Genomic DNA, 20,978 nt, shown 5'->3' on the forward strand with positions numbered 1-20,978 from the left:
AGAAAAATCGCCCAGCCACGCCAAGGTCCACCCACTTCCCCAGCGCTGCTCTATAAGAGGGAGCGGTGGAGCACAGCTCGCCAGTGGTTACTTCAGACACACAAAGGAGGAGTTCTCACTCCTCAGGAAGCACTGCAAGCTCAGATCGCTACTACAAAAACATTTGTCCCTGTGGATTATCCTCACTGTCAGGTAAGAACTACTTTTTTCCCACCTTAACAACAACGACAACAACAAAAAAAGATTCAGGGGAGGTGGAAAGGAAGCAAAAATCTACTAAATCTGGACTGTTTTGGAGAACTTGGAGTTATGCTGGGGAGTCTTGCACTGGCTCTTGGCATCAGCTGCAGTTTACAACATAAGATCCAGAACTAGCTGGTTCTGCGTGTGGAGTGGGAAGAGGAGCTATCGGGGGATAAACTTCCAGGCAGCAAAACACTTGCTGGAGTTTGGAAACGATGCGTCCGATAGCCAGCTCTCTAATCTCATGGGTTTGCTAGTGCAAGCCGCTGGGGGTATTCTGGAAATACTGCTGGTTTTCAGCCGTCTCTGCAAGTAAAACTCTCGACAAACGTAAACTTTGGAGGCTCTGCTATTTACTCTGTGATAAGTTGTTGAGCAAATATTAGCTTCTGGTTCCTATCAGACACAAAGCCCCCGGTAGCCTGGGGGCTCTGTGGGGGAAGGAGCTCTCTGGAATCACCAGGAATAAAGGACAGTCCTTACTTGACTTTTATTAGCAAGCATGCTTACGGTTCTTCTCTTTTCCCTCCACCAGGAGCACAGCCAGAATGAAACTAGTTCACGTAGCCCTGCTCTGTCTCAGCTCTGTGACCTTCTTCGGGGTGGATGCTGCAAGGGTGGACGTAGCGACAGAGTTCAAAAGAAAGTGAGTATCGGAGCGCGCCCTCCTGCCAGCGCCCAGCGCCGCGCGTGTTGCTGCGCACCCTCCGCGCCCCGGCGCCGGGTCCGGCCGCGACCAGAGGGACTCCCTACGGGAATTGCACAGCTCCTTAAAGGCCTCATGCCCTTTTAGGAAAGACTAGACGGGGAAATTAGAAAGAAAAAAAGGAAAAAATCTCGGCGCTGACAAAGATTCTCGCCCCTCGAATCTATTTGGTTTGGCTCCCGCCCTGCAGGCTTGCGCTAACAGGCTGTCCTGTTCCCTTGTGCTCCTTTCAGATGGACGAAATGGGCACTGAGCCGAGCCAAGAGAGACGTGAAGACCTCGGGTGTGCTTCAAGGGCTGGGGGCAGCCGCCGACGTTCTGCCTCTCATACGGACCCAGGACGTGAAGGAGGATCTCCGAGTCTTGCATCCCAGGTAAATTCCAGCCCTTTCTGGGCTCTAGCATTTGCTCGAGGCGGTGGAAAGTTTCAGGGTCTCCTTGTTTCCGGGTGTTTCGGGTTATTCTCGCTGTAGATCCCTCCAGACTCGGAGACAGGATCTGCCCGGGCTGCACAACGCGCTGAGCGCAGCCTTCCGCCTCCCTTTCCCCGCGCTCTTTAGCTGGCGGGAGATAGTAGCGCCTTTACTGCGAAAGTCAGATATAAATAGTAACTTCAGCCCTGGATCCATAGATAAAGTAACAGCCATAAACCGGCGGGGCCTCTGCTCGCATCTGCAGCAAGCTCTGCTCCGCGCTCCCGCCGCTCGGCGGAGGGCAGTCCAGGGGGGGAGTGGGGGGCGCTTGGGCACCTTCGGGACGAGCGCGTCTCCAGCCTGGGGGCTCCCTGCCCTCCTGTTCCCGCGCCCGCCGGGTCCCCTCCTCCGGGGCCCCACTGCGCTGTTCTCATGCCCGCTCTCTCTTCCTGCCTCGCAGCAGCCGGGAGGATGCTCACATCCGCGTCAAGCGCTACCGCCAGAGCATTAACAGATTCCCCCACTTCCAAGCCATCCGCATGGGGTGCCGGTTCGGGACGTGCACGGTGCAGAGGCTGGTCGACGAGATCCACAGGACGACCGGCAATAAGGATAAGGACGGCACCGCCCCCGCCAACAAGATCAGCCCGCAGGGCTACGGGCGCCGGCGGCGGTCCCTGCCCGAGCGCCGCAGCCCAGGGCGCTCCCCCCGCGCCGGGCGGCGCCCACGGACGCACCTGGCGCAGCCTCTCGACCCCGTCCTCGAGGTCTGAACTCCGCAAGCCCCGGCCGAGGCCGGCTCGACGGATGGACTGAGGCACGGACTGAGATCCGCCAGGATTCGCGGAGTGCGCCCGCCCGGGCGGGACCCCGGCGCGCCCTCCGCGGGGGAGCGGAGAAGGGCAGGACCCGCAGACCCGCCGGGGCTGCGCCTCCCGCACGCCGCGGACTTTGAGCTCCCCGGGCAAGGCACCGCCGGCTCCCGCACCCGCCGCCCGGGACTGGAAGGCGCCGCCGGACCACCCCCCGCCCGCCGCTGCACCCGGAGGGCCGGACGGTCCCTCCCGGCGGCCCGCGCTGCCCCGAGGAGGGGATGCTCAGGGGAGCCCCTCGGCCAGGGGGGACCCGCTGGCGGGCCACTGGCCCGGGCTTCGCCCTGTGCCCGTGGGGGTTTGGGGGTGCGCGTCAGCCCTGGGCAAGGACAGGCCGCCCACATCTGCTCTACCCTCTGCGTTATCTGCACCCGGCAGGGAATCGGACATTCACTAGTCCCTGCGGGGACTGCGATATACTTGAACGTCACAGAGAGGAAAAGTGCAATTGTACGTGGTTTTCGTTAATTATAAGTGCGGTGTGTGTGGATCACAAGATACGTATCAGTATTTAAGATTGTCCTGTGTCATGTTGTGTTTGTATCTTTTTTTTTTTGAAAAAATATATTTTATTTTTATACTTTTATATATATATATTGCATAAGGGCATTTTAAAACATTGTATCCCCTCTATTTTTCATATCGTGAATGTCAAACGTTAAACTCTTTTTCCATACCTTTTTTTTTTATCTTGCATTCCAGACTGGTGAAAGATGTAGAGAATGTATCAGCTGTTCTCCATGGGTAATATGTGAAATAAAATAAACACAATTACATAAACCAGTTCTGTTATGCTGTCTTTAGTGGGGGCAGTGGTCAAGATGAATCATTTCTCACTGTGTTCAGTCCTACTCGTGCTAACCTAGCATGGCAGTTCTGGGGCAGACCAAAACCTTTCCACTGTGGACTTTGTTAGCAGCCACCTTATCTCATCAAATGGAGTAAACTCCAAACCAGCTTGCATCCCAAAATCCCAGGGCAGGTCTGCTGAGAAGGCTCTAAGGCTTTTTTCTGCCCACATGTTCCAGCCAGGGCTGAAACGGCCCAGCCAGGGCTGAAACGTGTCACAACTTGGATTGATCGTGCAAGTTTATTTTTTGCCCTAATTAATCAGAGAAACAACTGCACACTTCAACATTGCACAACAAAGTAACAGATTTATGGAGGGAGCACGTTCCAAAAATGGTCATGGCAGCTTCCAAGGTTATTTATGTTGAAGGATTTCCTGGGCCACAGTTCAGGTTAAAGTTAAATGGTGACCGGTTCAGTGCGAGGAGAACATTTTGGATAAAAGCTTAGCATTAGGGATTTTGTTGTTTTGTTCTTTTTTTTTTTTCTTTTTGTTCTTTCTTTTTTTTAAAACAAATTCCAACCACAGACCAGAAAACAAATGTGAAACTGAACCTTATTAATGCACCAACAGCACCATCTATTGGTATCTACTCCTTGCACTCCAAGAAAACAAATCTAAAAATTTAACAAGTGTATGTGGGTGAAACATACAGTTTCCCCCATTTTACCATATCTTGGAACATAGTTAGCATATACAGGAACAGCAGAACTAAATGCCTCTAGAATATGAAGTGGGAATTTTTTTACCTAATATTAAATGCCTCAGGAACATATATTTACAAAAAAAAAAGCAAAAGAACTGGCAATGATGCCTTTCCAGGAAGACTGCTGCAAAAAAGCGTGGGTAGGGATCCAGTGACTACATACCTGGCATGTATTCACAATTTTTCTCCTCGAACTTTGAAGTTCTGCTCAGAATTGCCTATTTTTAGTTTCTTTCCTAAACATTCTCAACTAAGAACTTTCAAATCTTGAGAGGCAAGTTTTCCACTCAAAATGTTATATAAAGAAAAAATAAGCAGCAAAAATAATGACACTTGCCAATTAGAATTGCCATCTCTTTGTTAACAGCCGGAAGAGAATTTACCTTGCTACAAGTGATGGCCTTTCTGATCCAGATTTTGTAAGATATAAGGGGCAGCAGCAAATACATGTTCTTCAGTGCAGAGCATAGCTGCCAGCTGAGGAACAAGCCAGTGGCTATTCTCAAATCATGGAAAATCTTGACATTGTAGAAGTTGCTGTTACAAGTGTTGAGGTGCTTGGACTGGTAATGTGTAATTACAATGTGTAGGTGAGAGCAGGATCCTACTTAAAGTGTTTAGCACAACTGAAAGAATATCAGCAGAACCATTTAATTTAATCTCTAACATGTTTTCCCTATGGGTTGTCGTCTAAATTTGGGATAGAAGCCTGGGTTGGGCTATAGTGTGGTAATTAGGTATGTACTTGCCAACTAATTACTTTTGTTTGTGTTGATCTGTTCTTCACTTACTGCCAACATGCAGACCCTGCTTAAAGGACTTTTCTTCTTTTCTTTCCCCTTCACTGGCAGAAAACACTTCACTCAAAGTTAAAAGATCCTGCCCTGAACCAGGCAGGGCTAAAAATAATGAACTGGTGCAGGATGGCACAATTCTGACCTGACTGGAATTTAGGAAGTCCAGCTTGTGTTTGGAAGGACCAAGAGCACCACCTGCCGTGCTTGTAGGGAGAAGTAAAACTCTGCAGTTGCAATAAATAGCAACCAAAGACAGAATTTTTTTTTAATTCCCTCCATTCCCCCTACCAATCTTTTAAAGCATAAAGACCAACACTGCTGAACTAGACAGGCCAGAAAGCAGTGAGTAGCCCTGTGCCTGGCAGACGGCAGGTGCTTTGAATGTGCAGAGCAGGAAAGGAAACCCTGGAAATACAATGACAGTGTATTTTGGCTAATCTAGGCTATATAAGCTGAAGGAACATGACAACGCAGGCAGGCAGGGACTCTTTGCTATAGCACAGCTAATGCCATAACCCAAACTGAGTTCCAGGTTTCAGGGAATGGGTTTATAAGGGCTAAATTATATTGAGGCAGCATTCATCTTTCTCATCTATTTCTGCACTGGCCCCAGGTGCAAAATGTCCAGGTGAAATCTCTTCCTCCTGCCCAAACAGAGCATGATACTGAAGAACTCTGGCAAGCATCTTGTCACAAACATCCCACAAAGCAAAATATTGAGCATGAACGTTTAAACAGTACTTGAAATCCATACATCAACCAGATAAAACTCTCTGAGAAGTGTAAGGATTTTGGGTTTCAGGGAGAGCAAGGCTGTGAAACGGCCCATCAAAGTAAGCATCCTCCAAGAGCCACAGAAGTTCAAGAAGAGCTGTGTGCTTAAGACAAGGCCAACTCATGCTTTAATGTGACAGATGAGAAGGGGAAGATGCCACCAAATGCCTCCAAAATCAGGTGCATCTGTTCATACACCTCCTTACTTAAAATATTCATCTTTAACAACAGTCTGGTGTCCCACAGGACAGCATTTCAAAGGCTGCTAAAAATATGACTAGAAGTTCAGAGGTTCTAAATTAAAATTAAGTTTTGCAATGGTAAATATGTATTAGGGCAGGAATTCATCCTTGTCCACCAGTCTGTTCAAGAGCAGATACCAAAGCAGTGGTCACCATTCTCAGCACAGCCTCCACAGTGAAGTGTCAGAACAGTTCATGGAATACTTTTTATAAGTGATTGTTTTGTTTTGTATCTACCCAAGAGACATGCTATGGTAGAGAAAAAAGTACTTCACTATAGACAATTTTTCATTACCAAATTGATTGCGAAGGCTATTTTTATTTCTATTTTTTATGGCTGCATTATTAATTCTATACAGAATGGTGGCAAGGAGTATAAAATACTGATATACAAGAACTTTCCCAAAAAGTTGTAGTGCAGGTCCCCTAACTTGGAAAAAGGAAAAAAGTAATTACTTTTGCTTCTCCGGCTGGTACCACAAAAACTGACTTTGAGCTGCAAAAACTGTTTGTTCTCCAAGTTACATCAGAAAGTGGTCAGAACTCTGCCACTGTTACCTGGGAACTTCTACTGTATCCAACAAGTAGAGACTCTGGTGTACTTTCAGATGATTATCAAAATGTGCAAAGTCTGTTGCCTAAGTTCCTGTAAAATAGACACCCAGAAACAATATAAATGGAGAAAGATAGATGGTATACCTCTATTGAAAGCTTCCAAGGGGCACACCCGAGGTCTGCACACACATGCACAGGCTCACACATGCACACCCATGACCAGGGATGTCTCAGTTTTTATAATCTCTCCAGCAATTAACTAATGAGATATCTACAACCAACCATGATTCTCATTTCTCCTGGTGCCCCACCCATAGAGGTCTTCAGCTATGATCATGTTTGGGTTTTCCCCCATTCCAGTTTCCAGCCAAAATCTGGTCCTGGTTTCCTGCTGAAATCTGGTCCAGATTTTTCCCCATTCCGTTTTTTTGGCCAAAATCCTGTCCATGTTTTCCCCCATTCCAGTTTCCAGCCAAAACTCCGGTCCGGGTTTTCCCTCATTCCGCTCTCCAGCCAAAACTCCGGTCCAGGTTTTCCCCCATTCCGGTCTTTGTCCGAAATCCGGTCCGGGTTTCCCCCATTTGACCCTGAAGGGTTCCACTCCCTCTGTCTCAGTCATGAAATAGCCAAGAACCTGGAAGAGACTTCTTTGGAGGTTACACAAAGCAGGGAAATACTAAGGAAACATCAGGAATCCTTTGAACTGGACCCTGGTTATGTGCAGAATGGAAAATTCCAAACTGGTTGTTAGGATGAAATTAGGGATAAAATATCCAAGGCTATACATTCTGGAAGTAAGAGACACATGGAAGATCCCACATTGCCCACTACCCATCCAAAAAGTCTTCCCACCTCAACAGCAGGAGTTTTGGGAGAGGGTCAACAGAACTGTAGAAAGAATTCTGTTGGAAGGGACCTTAAAGACGATACCATTACGACCCCAACATTTTCCCCTCTCCCAGGTTGCTCCAACCTGGCCTTGGAACACATCTAGGGATCCAGGGGTGGCCACAGCTTCTATGGGAAATCCACTCCAGCCCCTCCCCACTCTCCCAGCCAGCAATTCCTTCCCAGTATCCCATCTAACTCTGTCTTCTGGCAGTGGGAAGCCATTCCCTGTGTCCTGCCTCTCCATACCTTGTCCCAGGTCCCTCTATAGCTCTCCTTTAGGCACTGGAAGGGGCTCTCAGGTCTCCTTAGAGCCTTCTCTTCTCTAGGTGAACGTCCCCAGCTCTCCCAGCCTGGGTCCAGAGCAGAGGGGCTCCAGCCCTCGCAGCATCTCTGAGGCCTCCTCTGGATTTGCTCCGAAGGGACAACTCGGGTTCCAAATTTCTGCCAAGCAAAGAAGCTTCTCCAGCAGTAATGTGCAACCCAACTGGATATATTTCAGCACATTCAGTTCAAATAATGCTCTAATTGGAATAAGCCCCCAATTTCCATCCATTCCATAGCCTGGTCCATCCCAGGACTCCTCTTTCTTCTGTCAAAGTGAGACCTAGAGATGCTCCAAAGAGTACTATCACACATGTGCTGAATACAATAAATACAATTAAATAAATAATTTTTAAAAAATCACTTTCTCCATACTGAATATCAGTCAAACAGGTACTAAAGTAACAAACCCACACTATTTTGCACAAAAACTTGACAAAGAATTAATTGGAACATCATCAGCTACCAGGATTGATGCTGCTGATAAATGTTGTGACCAAATGCATGTCAATAGAGCTGATTCTCTAAAAAAGTCAGTTGCTGTGGTTTGACCTTGACAAGTGCCAAGCATTCACCACAGCAATGCACTCTCCCTTCTTTTTACTTTGGACTCAAGGGAACCACGTGGGGCTCAGCACAGGGGGTAACAAATACCACTCTGTTTGTGCCCCGGGGTGCTGTGTTACATTTCTGGGTTGTGTGGGTTAAAACCAATTTCTCTTTGTATCACTGCATTTATTGTAATATTGTTATTAAATTGTAACTCTGACTTATAATCTCTTTTATGTTGGGTTCGTTTCTCCCGCTGGTTTACCTTTAAACCAGCATATAATACCACTAATATGTGAGCACCCCAGGATTCAAGAACCACACACCATGTCAGTGCTGCTCAAAGCTATGTGTGGTTATCAACCTTTCTTTGCTGGAAGATGTTTAATGAGTACGGAGCAGAGGATGCTAGGGGATTTTTGGCAACCATTGTTCTTTTTCTGCACCAGTCACATGGTCTCCCACAGCCCCAGAGCCAAGTTGGGGCACAGAAGGCAACAGTAACTGGTACAGGCTGCAGCAGCCTGGAGCAAACTCAGAGCACAGGGACCAACACGGAAAGGCTTTTGCTTCGCAAACCAAGCCTTCAAGTAAGGCTTCTGATGCAGCATTAATAGGCAAACCTCAAACCTCCACAAGCATCACTCCAGTACATCACATAGATGGGTCTTTTTCACAGATGTGTTCTTGTCTCTGCCTTGGTCTTTCGACAGGGCTTGTTATTCTCTCCAAAGGTGGAAATAAGGTAACACCGCTGCCACTTTTGCCAATTACGGGCGAATCACAACATAAGAACAGTATGCAGATACAGAAACAAGTGAAAGAATAGAATTCACAAAGCGACTCCAGTCTCTTCACCCTCCAATTTATATCTGGGATAAGCATAAATTTTTTGCCCTTTGGGGTCTCTTCTACCTGCCCAGATTTTCAATAGCTAACTAAAACCTTAATAGGTTTAAAATTTTTTATGTCTTACTTCCCACACAAGTCACAAGTCCTTGAATTTGCAGCTCTCCCGGTCGATATGAGGGAATTCTCTCAGAAATGCTGGGCTTTTAGATGGAAGGTGCTCACTCGGGAGGAGCCAGCCTGTCTACTCCAACTTCCCCACCCATGCACCAAAACTGTTGCCTGTTGCTCAACTTCCTGCAAAAATAGACACCCAGAAACAATATAAATGGAGAAAGATAGATGGTATACCTCTATTGAAAGCTTCCAAGGGGCACACCCGAGGTCTGCACACACATGCACAGGCTCACACATGCACACCCGTGACCAGGGATGTCTCAGTTTTTATAACCTCTCTAGCAATTAACTAATGAGATATCTATGACCAGCCATGATTCTCATTTCTCCTGGTGCCCCACCCATAGAGGTCTTCAGAACTGCCCCTTGGAGAAGATCCAGAACCTCTAGGCCTCCTTCTTGTGTTTTGCCTCCAAGCTATCTTGCAGGTGGCTTCTTCAAAACAGCGTGCCCTTGAGAGAGCTTAAGGATGTATGAGAAAAAATTTTAGTACCTTCTAATACCACCTAAAATCTGAGCAACCCAGGAAAATCCCTGTAACCTACACAATCCCAAAAATCTACAAAATATACACTAAAATCCTTAGGCATCAGTCTGTGCTAAGAAGAACTGCAGTCAGGTGCCAGATAAAAGCTTTTTCTGCAAGTACAATGACAGAAAGGGGAATACTAATGAATACTTTGGCACACATGAAGCCTGTTCTGACTCATTTAGTACCCAAAGGACAGCAAATCATAATTAAAGCCAATAATGGCAACTCCAGACAGCCATCCAAATAGTTTCCTTGTGCCGTCAATACACCGTTTCATATTATCTCACATCATACTTAAGCAGAGCACACAGGCATCAGGAGAAAAAATTCCAGCATTACTGAGTACAACCAATACCTGATCCAATTATGTATAACTAAAATTTGTTTATTGCATTCACAAGAGTTTGCTTTTATTATCCAAATATTTTTAGAAGAATACTTGTTTATTTTTCACCAAATAATTTTGTGCCAGCTTTGAAATTGTTTTAATTTTTAAATACTTAATTCTTTGGAGTGAGGCCATGTATCCTTCATGAGGAGAATAAGCATAATTTGTTCATGAGGTGAAGAGCTTTGCTATGTAAAAGCCTTTTTACTATGGGCTATATACACTAGTCAAAATGGTTGATAATGTCTCCAAATGAAAAACAAATGGTCCCATTAAGACTAGAATCAATGATTTGATAAGACTGGAGTGTTTTGCTTGCAACATTCCTAGCAAATGCAACAGCAATGAGGAGGCCAAATGAAATCTTTTGACTTTTTTGATTCTGCGATAACTCTTACAAAACATTTAACTAGACCTCCTTGAGTCTCTCATCCACTTACAAAATCCTGGGGTTTTCCAAAGTCAAGAAAGATCCATTCAATCCACTGAGGGCACGTATTTTGTAACAAATTCTGACTCTCAGAATAGGTTTGCAAAATAAATATTTTTCCAATACTTACAGTCAATTGTCACTTCTTGCAAATTACATGCAACTTTTCCATCAATTACAAAAAGGTTTATATTTTCATCATACTTTGCATAGTGTAAAAATAAACAAACAAACGTCTGGGTCTTAATCTCTGATGTCCAGTAGTATTTGCAGAAACAGCAGAACAAACAAAACGGATCTTATCTGTTGGTTCAGGAGCAAACTAAGCAGTTCATCAAACAAACGTGCTTATTGTCCTTTTAATAGGTGGTTACTGTAACGGCCTTACCATGGGATAGAACCACTCAAAGACTAAAGGGCACCGTGTAATCCATCCCACTGCTGTTGCAGCAGAGACAGAAGGGAGTGTGGGTTCCTCGTTTCCCCTTACGTGACCCAAGGCTGTTGTGGCTCTCTGCGAGAAAGCAGCAAACTCTCAGAGGCCACCACACTTCCCTGCCTCTCTGTGAGGGCTCTGGAGCAGATCTGAGCCTGCACAAGGGAAGACAGCTGCACATTGTAAAGTGAGTTTGTTCTCTTTAGAGACAAGGAAAAAGTGATGGATTTTTAAGTCACTTTTTCTAAGTGATTTTTTTCCTGAGGCTGTGCAGCTCTGCATCTCATTCTGCATAAGGAACACATTCACAGTCTGGCCCTTATTGATAAACAACATGAAAAATATGCAACTGGCATATATCGTTACTCTCCTTACTGCCTACAGACATCAGACATTCGGGTGTGATGAACTGGTGAGCCAGATAGGAATCTCAACACCAAATCCCAGGCCTGAGACTGATCCCATCTAATTGAAACAAAACTTCTTCTGACTTCAGCAGGAAGAAAATCTAAGCCCCAGCTTTCCTTCAAAAACATGTCTATTTTTACACTGAAAGATTGTGTTGTAGATTTTGCTTTACACTTTTATTCACAATCTCTGTGAATACTGAAGAAGCTCCTAAAGGATAGAAGTATGGGACGGGATCTCTGTCAAAAAGGAGTCATTCAAATCCAGCCTCTCATTCAACCTGAACTGAGTTCAACAATGTATACTCATGCTGCTCTTAAGTGGATGTGGTGCTGCTGGCAATGACAGCTTCAACAAACATACATGTGTCAAGTGCATCATGAAATGTGTTCATGAGTAGGGATGGAATCCCAGAAACTTCCAGTGTTCATGTCCAAAACCCAGACTTCACTTTTTATTTAATGCAGTAGGACTTTGGAGTGTTTTAAACACTGAGACTTCATATAGTAGCATTTCCTTCCTCCTCTCTTTATGTTTTAGGAAAAGCTTCACTACCTATTTCAAAGCATCAGAAAAGGGTGTATCCATAGAACTCACACCAGAGTGAGTGGTTACACAGCTCACAGCAGGGACTGGCAGTCAGAGCTCCTTCATCCATCAAGGTGCACTTTGAGATAATATTTGCATGAGGCAATGGGTATCTGTGTAATGAAGGATACAAAGAGATTTGCACAAAGAAATGAGTCCTACAGAGACAAAGATGATTTTCTGAGTGATAATTCACATCCTCTCACCCCAATTGGATTTCATTAACTCCTGGTAGTGGGGGAAAAACAACCCCTCACATTACAAGTGCACGAGGGCCATTAAACCTGATTTGTTGCCTGAACCACACTGCAAGACAGACAGAAACAAATGATATGTTTTTTCCATGGAATGTTGTTAAAGTGTGTGCATGAAGATATTTTTCTTCTTCAACTGCTCTGGCGCATCTGTACAACTTTGCTGCCATCTGCTGCCTCCTGAAGACAGACAAATCACTCTCTAAAATGAGAGCTGGATGCCAGTGGCAGGCGCTGCTGCCAGTGTGTGTGTGGGAGGCCTGGCTTTAAAGGCATTTTAGAGCTGGCCTGGGCTGGTTACTCAATATGCTGAGTAAGGCAAAGACTGCAAGTTTTCCTTCCTCCTGAGCTTTACTTAGAAAAAGCAGGAACAGCACACCTTTATGTACTCCAAGGAGATGGAGAAAGGAACTGTTCTGTTCTTTCTGTTGTTCTGAGCAAGCTCAGTGGTTACACTTTGCCCAGTGGGTGCCTGGATACTTCTATCCTCATACCATTATTGCCACTGTGGGCTACCAAGAGAACACTGAACACAGAAGCATTTTTTGAGAAAATAATGTTTTCAAGGTGTGCCATGAAGGGATCAAAGGAGAACATTGGCTCCTGTGTTACAGGAATGACCCATTTACGGATGATTAAAGAAGGCCGAAGTTAGAAAACACCAATACTGCCTCTTTATGAGAACTCAAAATTGGAGATATGTGCACATGTTCTTCATTTCTAGACACAAAGCTCTTTAAAAGGCAGGAATCAGAACAGTGTGCTGAGTCAGACTGACCTGCTTCTTCCATCTGTTTAAGTGTGGATGTATGGCTGAGCTTCATGAATGCAGATTTGGGCAGGGCTCTCCCCACGTGGGTGTGCCGCCCTTCCAGCCTGTGCAGGGGATGTTTTAGGTGAGGCACAGCGTGTGCAGAACTGGCCCCAACATTTAAGTCCTAAGGTCCATTTGCCACGGCCGAGAGAGCTTGGACGGTGACAGTGAAGTCCTCAGGACTAGAACCTACAGCCTCCGGTATTGTCAGGAGGTCTCCCATCATCTGTCCAAGTAAGGCATAAACAACACACCATCTCAGTATGAGCTGTCAGCTCCTGGGATTGCAGAACTACAGTTGTTCCTCTAACTGTTACAAATAGAAGAGATTCTTTTCTAAAAATATCATTTTTATGCTGGATTGAAATCAGTCACTTTTACTCTACACAATTTTGTAAGTTACAGACAGTAAAATACAAGTATTCTTATTTTAAGAAATGATGTGCTGCAAAATCTTTTCATTGTAACACATAATCCAACGATCCTTACACAAGAAGAAAGTAGTATATCTGGTATGAAAAGCTGCTTCAGATTCTATCTGAGGAAGTTAAAGACAGCAGAAATGTTTTCTAAAAGATTGTAAAGGTCTCTTGGCTTCTGTGAAGGATTTTTGATTTTTTTTTAATCCTGCTTAGTAACTCAACCAGACATTGACAAATGGCCTTCCATCAATGTACTTCTTTTCATCTCTATGACTTTAGACATTCTTCAAAAATTATATTCTATATGATGCTGATATACAACATTCAGCCTTTTACTCACAACAGGTTTAAAACAAGTAGTTGAAGTGGTACATCTTCTTTTACCCCTGGTTTGGAATCAGTGCTGGTTAAATTTGCTCTCTACTGGATATACAGTGATTTACTGGTTGGTTCATACAGCCCACCCAGTTTATGGTTACAAAGAGGAGAATGGAAATGTAGGAACAGTGGGGCATACTTGGAGCATGGACTTTCAGCCAGGAAATTACTTCAGCCACATCTTTGCTTCCTTGCCTCAGGATGGGCATCAGTCCTGTTCCCAGGCCAGAAAAACAGTTTCCCTCCTCCTTAAGCTGTACAGTCCCAGGTAAGGTGGAGCACCACAATTAACTACTGCCAGTTCAGGGAGAGGAGTGGGAGATGTGACTGGTGAACAGGCTGAACTACCACTACCCAGCAGATGGATGCACTCACATCTAGATCATGGCAGCAGAGAAAAACAGCTGCCCAGAAGGCACAGGCAGGAGAAACAGATCTGCTATCACCCACAGGGCAGGGCATCAGTAATAACCACACAGCTCACAGACATGGAAGACAGGAATCAAAGTTGCTGTCAGCCCTTTTCTAGTAAAAGCTGTTTACTGGCGATCCCTGGAGCAGGCCTCTGCATGACCAAGCCCAGTGAGGACCTAAAGAACAGCACTGAGCAGCCAGGGCACTTTTCGTCCAGTTCTGAAACAAAGGCTTGTGCCAAACCTAGACTTAACAGCCCTTCTACTGCACCAATACCTGCTAGGGTGTGCCAGATCTCAGTCAAAGTAGTATTTTGAAACAGTACACTTTATGTTTTAATTTATATGTTTGGAGAGGGTTTTAAAATGGTTTTTGCAAGTTCTTTCCTAGATCCAGTTTTCATTTCCAGTTAGGATTCCATTCTACTTTCTGGTTAAAAACACAGCAGTTTGAAGCCACCAGTAGCTAAATTAGACTGGATTTTAACTCTGGCAGCTTTCATGTATTCAAAGTGTACGGTACTGAAGGAAAAAAAATAATCTATGATGGAGAAAGGGACTGGAAAAGCCCAGTCCTTTTAGAAAGGCCTAGTCAGAGATGCAGCTCAGTGTCCAGCAGCAGCAAGAAATAGTGTGCTGGACATCACCAGCAAGGTTACTGGGAATCATTAATGTGGTTGTTAAGGTGAAGGCAGAAGTGTCACTCATCAAATCCTGCAATATTACAGGGGAGGGGAGGAGTGTCACTCACTGAAACTAGCAGTGAAATGGTTTAAAACTGATAAAAGAAAATATTTCTTTTACACAGCAGTTAGTGGATTCCTGGAATTCCTTGTCTTGAGAGGCTGTGGAGGTAGGAACAAAAAAGAGAGAAGATATCTCAGATATCAGCATCAAAGCAAACACTATAGGCAATAAGCAGAGGTGTACTCCTTCATTCAAGGATGCTGGAATAGCAGGAGAATAGACCATGGGAAGTGGCCAGTTCACAGAATGTTCCCAAACAGTGTCTCCTTTCACTGCAGGAGACAGTGAGGGCAGCACACTGGCCTTGAGAGACTTCTGCTCTAACCCAGCCAGGCATTTCTATGTTATTATGAATAAAGCTTCTGTGCTGAGCATGCCCTCTGTGCCAGAAAAGCCACTTGGTTGTGCTGTACTGGGAATGTGAGCGGTGCCTTTAGCAGATGACTGGGAAACTGGCTAATGAGGTTTGGAGACGCACATTTACACTGCAACAGATACCAACAGGATTGTTCAGTCTCTGTCCACACACCTCCAGCAGCAGCTTGACATTCCCTAATACTGAAAGGCTGGAAGAAAGTCACCTCTGCTCGGTGAGGCCTTACAGTGTAGGTAACAAAAGAGAAGGACTCACAAAATCTTTGGACATGAGGCAGAACAAACTGCATTGAAGAGTCAGTAATTCTTATTATTAATTATTTGGGAGGATTATAGAAGCAGCTGACCAGGTTAATTACTTCAAAAGTGCCGCAGAGTGGAATAAAATGTATTAATAGGAACTATTTTAACCATGTTCTGCTTTCTCTTAATTTCTGCTGCTTATGAACAGTATTTTAATGCTTTTCTTCTTGTCAACAACTGTAGCAAGAGAGAAACAACTTCTTTTGGCTTCAGTTGAGAACAGCAGAGGTCTGTGATGTGCTCTATGAGCGTAACTGAAGAGAATGATATCCAATAAAAGAAAAAATGCTTGGGTAAGAAGCTTATTCTTTTTTGTTAATGTGTCTTGCATATTTTTGAACAAGTTTTTGTTGATTAAGGAGTTTTATTTTTACCCTGCTTTTTCACCAGCCTCTCTGCTGATGAAGGATGAATAGGGAAAGTGTTGACCTTTCCCTGCATGTTCCAGTTAATAAATACAAATAACACTTTCTTGTACCCATGCCCAGTTTGGATAAAACACAGTCTGATAGATACTGTATCCCAGATGTTACATCTGATAATTAGACAGCTTTAAAATGTAACATAGCTGCATGTTATGAAAACCACTAAAATAAAATTAAACCTTCATCCCTGTCATATTTTTCTTTCTGCAGGAAAACACAGGTTTTGCCTTGTAAAGGTCAATGTAAGGAAGGAGCATAATGATTCAGAGGAATGTAACTTCCAATTGTAGCTTGCCTGTGTTAAATACTTTGCAATAAAGGGCTCATCATTTGCTTATCATAGGCAAAACAGTCAGATGGTAAGCTCTGTTGCTTTTGTGTGTTCTAAAACACTTCTAGTATGATCCAGAAAATCCAGGCAAGAGGTAATATATGGGATCACATGACTTGTTATCTTAAATGGTTTCATATGTGGTATTTGCTCCAGTTATTTGACATGACTCAAGTTGACCTCATTGTTTGTATGCTTGAAAGGGAACAATTATGCAACAGCTAAATGGTATGGAAGACAGTAATGCCATATGAGACATGAAAGAAAATAGGAATGCAATGTCTACCAAGCTGTCAAAATGCCTGACACCAACATAGTAAGTTTATTTTCTTTGTGTGGTCCTATACTACAGAACAATGAAAAAGTTAACATTCATGCTGTATATCTGGATTAATCATGACATCTTGTAGTTCTTGTAGTCATTTGGAATCTACAGTTTTTGTGGTTTTCTGTGTATTTTCAGACAAGTTTTGCATTTGCCAGAATAACAAAATATAAAATGATTAAAGGAGACAACAGTGGCACTAAAAATAGCATTTTATGACAATGCTGTCAAATGATAACATACATAAAATGCTGCACATGTATCTTTAGTTATAAAATCTTTATACATACTTAATGTGAGTTTGGCAGCATCTTAAGGGGGATGTTAAAGCACATACATCTTCAATTTTATCAGTGGTTTACACAAAACACTGATGAAATAATATAGCATTAATTAAAACTGAACAAAATCCAAACACTAACTTTCTTGTTAGTACTGACCTACTTGTTGCAAAGCATTTGTATTAACAAGCTATAAAAAGAAGGATGGAAGAGTCCTGGAAAATTCTCTGATATCTATTTAATCTGATTTTCAGGTCATTTATTTTAGTTGTCCTGGCACCTATTTCAAGTTTTTGGAAGTGAAAACATGTAATACCTTAAGAAACTGCAAGGCATCTTATGAATTTGGTTTTTTTTTGCCAGATTTCAAATCTCCTTAAAGTCTTTACAGAGGTTACAAAACAAAGCTATCCTATTGTTCTGAAGCCTCTGACTCCAATCTCATGTTATGAAAGGTCAGTCGGCAGTGAGTGACTGAATGGCCAGCACTCAGCTGTGCCAGCACAGCAGGCAGTGTGTGGTGCTTCACCAGGGGCAGCTGCTGCTTCCTCAGTGACCCAGCCCAGCAAGGATGGCCACAGGCTGCTGAGGGGACTTGCAGCCAGTGCATTTCCTAACCCCCATCCCACAGGTCTCTGGGGATGGCATGCATGCACAAGAAATGCTCCAGTGAAGTACTGGAGAAAGGAAACTTCAGAAAAAATGGTAAATGTCTGTGGGTATCACAGAAATCCCAATGGACAGTGTGCTGATTGGCTATGTAGCAGAATAAGCTTTGTTGTCCTACCAGTACAATCACTGATGCACCCTAGATAATATGTGTGCTGGTTTGGGGCTGAGGCAGAGCTAATTTCCTTCACAGTGGCTGGTCTGGGGTTCTGTTTGGATCTGTGCTGAACACAGGGCTGATAATGCAGAGGTTTTGCTATTGCTGAGCAGAGCTTGCACAGAGCCAAGGCCTTTGCTGCTCTCTGTACTGCCCTGCTGGTGAGGAAGCTGAGGGTGCAGGGGAGGCTGGGAGGAGACACAGCCAGGACAGGTGACCTGAACTGACCAGAGGGTATCCCAGACCATGGGACATCATGCTCAGTGTACAAAGTGGAGGGAAGAAGGAGGAAGAGGGGCATGTTTGGAGTGATGCTGTTTGTCTTCTGAAGTCACTGTTAGACATGATGGGGCCCTGCTCTCCTGGGCATGGCTGAACACGCCTGCCCACGGGAAGCAGTGAGTTCATTACTTCTTTTGCTTTGCTTGTGTGCACAGCTTTGCCTTTCCCCACTGAACTGTCTTTATCTCAACCCGTGAGCTTCCCAGCTTCTACACTTCCCATTCTCTCCCTGACCCCGTGGGGGACTGAGTGAGTGGCTGTGTGGTGCTTGGCTGCTGCTGGGGTGAAAGGATGACAATATGACAGAGTGTTCTTTTGGAGCATTGGAGGCTACTGCTGTCAGCTCCGAGGGAGGTGAGCTCTGGTGCCTGAGGATATTCAAGTTTTCCCCAGATGTCTGGCAATGTGATCTTGCCTCCAGATACTGGTTTCTTTCAGTATGTGAGTAGGAAGACCAGTTTTAAATAGCAGGACTTTAAATCTGACCAAAGCAAAGAGCAATTGCTATCAGCTGGCATGGTGATTACAGCTGCCCCAGACACGTGGCAACAGAAGAGGGGCTGCTTTATTAATGTGTTGGAAGTGGATGGCAAAGGAAAGCAAACATCTTGATTTAGCTCAGAGGAGGAGAAAAATATTTTTGCTTATCGTGACACATTCAATGTTTTGTTCCAGATTTCGTGGGACTTCTCTCACACATTTATGTCACAGAAATGAGACAGAAATGAGACAGAAAAATAAATATATCAGGTGGCTAACCAGAGGGCTTTTGCCCTCAAAATAGGTGGGATGGAATTGTACCAAACCACAGTTTTCAGGTTAAGGCATAGCCTTAGAGCCTTCTGTTCTGTTCAGCACAGTCTGGTAACTGTGTCCAGTCATGCTCCTGACAGCTGCTCTTTCCCAGTCTGACAGTGACACTGCACTGTGGAACCACAGCGTTCCCCCCTGAGCTCAAAGCCCACACTGGTCCCCTGAGGGGGTACTGCCTGACAGAACTATCCTGAGCCAGTAAGCAACTCCATTTCCAGACACATGCTGTCAGGCTTTTCCACTCAAATAGCATTCAGCCTTTTGGGGCTCTTTCTTTGTGGCAGCAATGATGACAGTATCAACACTGCTGCCTGTTTGCAGCTGTCATAAGCTCAGGTGTTCTATCCTAAGTTCACTGCTATGACATGATCCATTCCTCATTGAAGGTTTCAAAATTATTACCCCAAGTGGAATCCCTCGAGATAGTTTTCCTGCATGTGTCTAGGTCATTCCGACCTAACCCCTTTCCTGTAATATTGTCAGACGACTGGCTAACTGCCAATGTGCTCAACACATTTTAAATGCCATTAGAAAGGTCTCTGTTCAGTACAGATCTTCTCCAACTCCAACTGCTCTGAAAATGCCTGGACTATTCAAATATCACTGTTATGGGTAGGATTTTTGTTTCTGTTGAATTCTGTCTGAAAAGCTTCTCCAACCTCTGAGTTATTTTCACTCATGTCTAACTTGGAGGAGTTTTGAAACAGCATTTAGCTAAAAAGGGAAGCTGACATAAAAATGTATGCCAACTTTCCAAATGCTAAATTACAACAACTTTCTTGCCTCACTGCCACCTATGAAGAATATGGTTACACAGATAAACCAGGAATTGAGACACTGGTCTTCAGTACAGCTGCACTTGACTCAATATTTCAGAAATTACAGGCTCAGAAAAGTGACTGGTATGACAGCACAGTCTGTGAGCTTGTGGGGACGTTTCTCTCCCTGACTTGTTAAGATAAATTACCTCTCTTAGCAAGAGCTTACTCTGGAGACAGGTTGTTTATTGTTTCTTGTACTACTGTGTACCTGACACTCATTTTGTACAACTCATTGGGTGAGGAAATAGTTACCACTAATTCTATTGAGGTGAGAACAGGAAACAAGGATTCTCTGGGAAGCCTGTGAGCCAAGCGGACACACAGGGGCTGCAGCTTCATGGGTTAAGGTACCTCCTCCAAGGATCAACCCCTGGTGCCTGAGCCAAGATAACAAGAATTAAATATATGTATCTAAGAAATTATAAAATTCATAGAATCCCAGAATCCCACAATATTTAACATTAAACATATTTAGGTGTGGACTTCTCTGTAAGTTTGTGGAATGCTCAGCTAGAGGCATAAATGTCCATCTTTATTTGTTGACTGTCTAAGAATAGTATCTGTGCCCCTAAATGGATTTCCAAAGTACATAGTTACTCTGAACTGACCTTTGAAAAATCTAAATGAAATCTGCATGTGTATTGCAGTGCTTATGTGGTACTGTTTAGCTTTGGAAGAAGCTGGTTGGAAGTACAAGAAAATGGGAAATGCATTAAGTTAGAATCTATTGCATTGAGGTTTCAGGACTACCTGGTTTTGGGGTTTTGGGTTATTTTACCTCTAAATAACCTTCTTAAAAATTGTATATACACACAGTTAAAGAGTTTAGGTGGTGCATGCAGATATGCATGGACAGAAGATTTTAAATTCAAAATACCTTGAAATACAAAGTGCTAAGAGACTTCATAAAGACTGTTTTATATTACAACAGAGAGTATTAATTTTAAAATTTATAGGCTTGTGGTTTGTGTTGCTGAACTTAACACAATTATAAAATCAAGGTCAGTTTATCTCCCAGAATCTTCAGTTTTCCTTCAGAAAATTGCCTTTTTCTGCCCTGTGTTTCTCTCTTGCCCTTCATAGGCCATTTGATGGATCCCTTGCCTGCCTTTTTGGTCACTAGCAGGCACTGAAAAGAATACAGATAATAAAGAGAAGCACTTTCTGGTCTAATAGCAATATCAAGGCACACTTGATCAGCTGGATTAGCTGTGCCAGGGAAGATGCAAATCCTTCACTTCACCTTGAGAGCTGTGAGTCTTTTCCCCTTGTCTCTGGCCACTGGAAAAGCCAGTGGTACTCCTTCTTTAGGCAGCACCACAGTTTGTGGCATTACACTTTTCCACAATGGGCACTTTTACTAAAGCAGTAGAGAAATGTCTGGTGCCTGCAAACACCTTTCAGTGACACACTTTCAAACAGTTAGGAAGAGAAGTACCAG

At 44.1% G+C, this 20,978-nt stretch overlaps 1 protein-coding gene across 2 annotated transcripts; it reads left to right on the forward strand.

Annotated features, from left to right (window-relative positions):
* Positions 1-3,011, forward strand: ADM (adrenomedullin). 2 transcript variants are annotated; one of them, XM_071559517.1, is made up of 4 exons: positions 1-192; positions 779-889; positions 1,183-1,323; positions 1,826-3,011. In XM_071559517.1, the coding sequence occupies exons 2-4, from the start codon at positions 792-794 to the stop codon at positions 2,133-2,135; spliced, it is 549 nt and encodes a 182-aa protein (XP_071415618.1). In that variant the 5' UTR covers positions 1-192; positions 779-791; the 3' UTR covers positions 2,136-3,011. The 2 variants fall into 2 exon arrangements, with proteins under 2 accessions (XP_071415618.1, XP_071415617.1); XM_071559516.1 differs by having other exon boundaries at positions 4-192; positions 1,823-3,011.
* Positions 3,012-20,978: the final 17,967 nt, after the last annotated feature.

This window comes from Pithys albifrons, chromosome 6, assembly GCF_047495875.1.
Source record: "Pithys albifrons albifrons isolate INPA30051 chromosome 6, PitAlb_v1, whole genome shotgun sequence".
Classification (NCBI taxonomy): domain Eukaryota; kingdom Metazoa; phylum Chordata; class Aves; order Passeriformes; family Thamnophilidae; genus Pithys; species Pithys albifrons.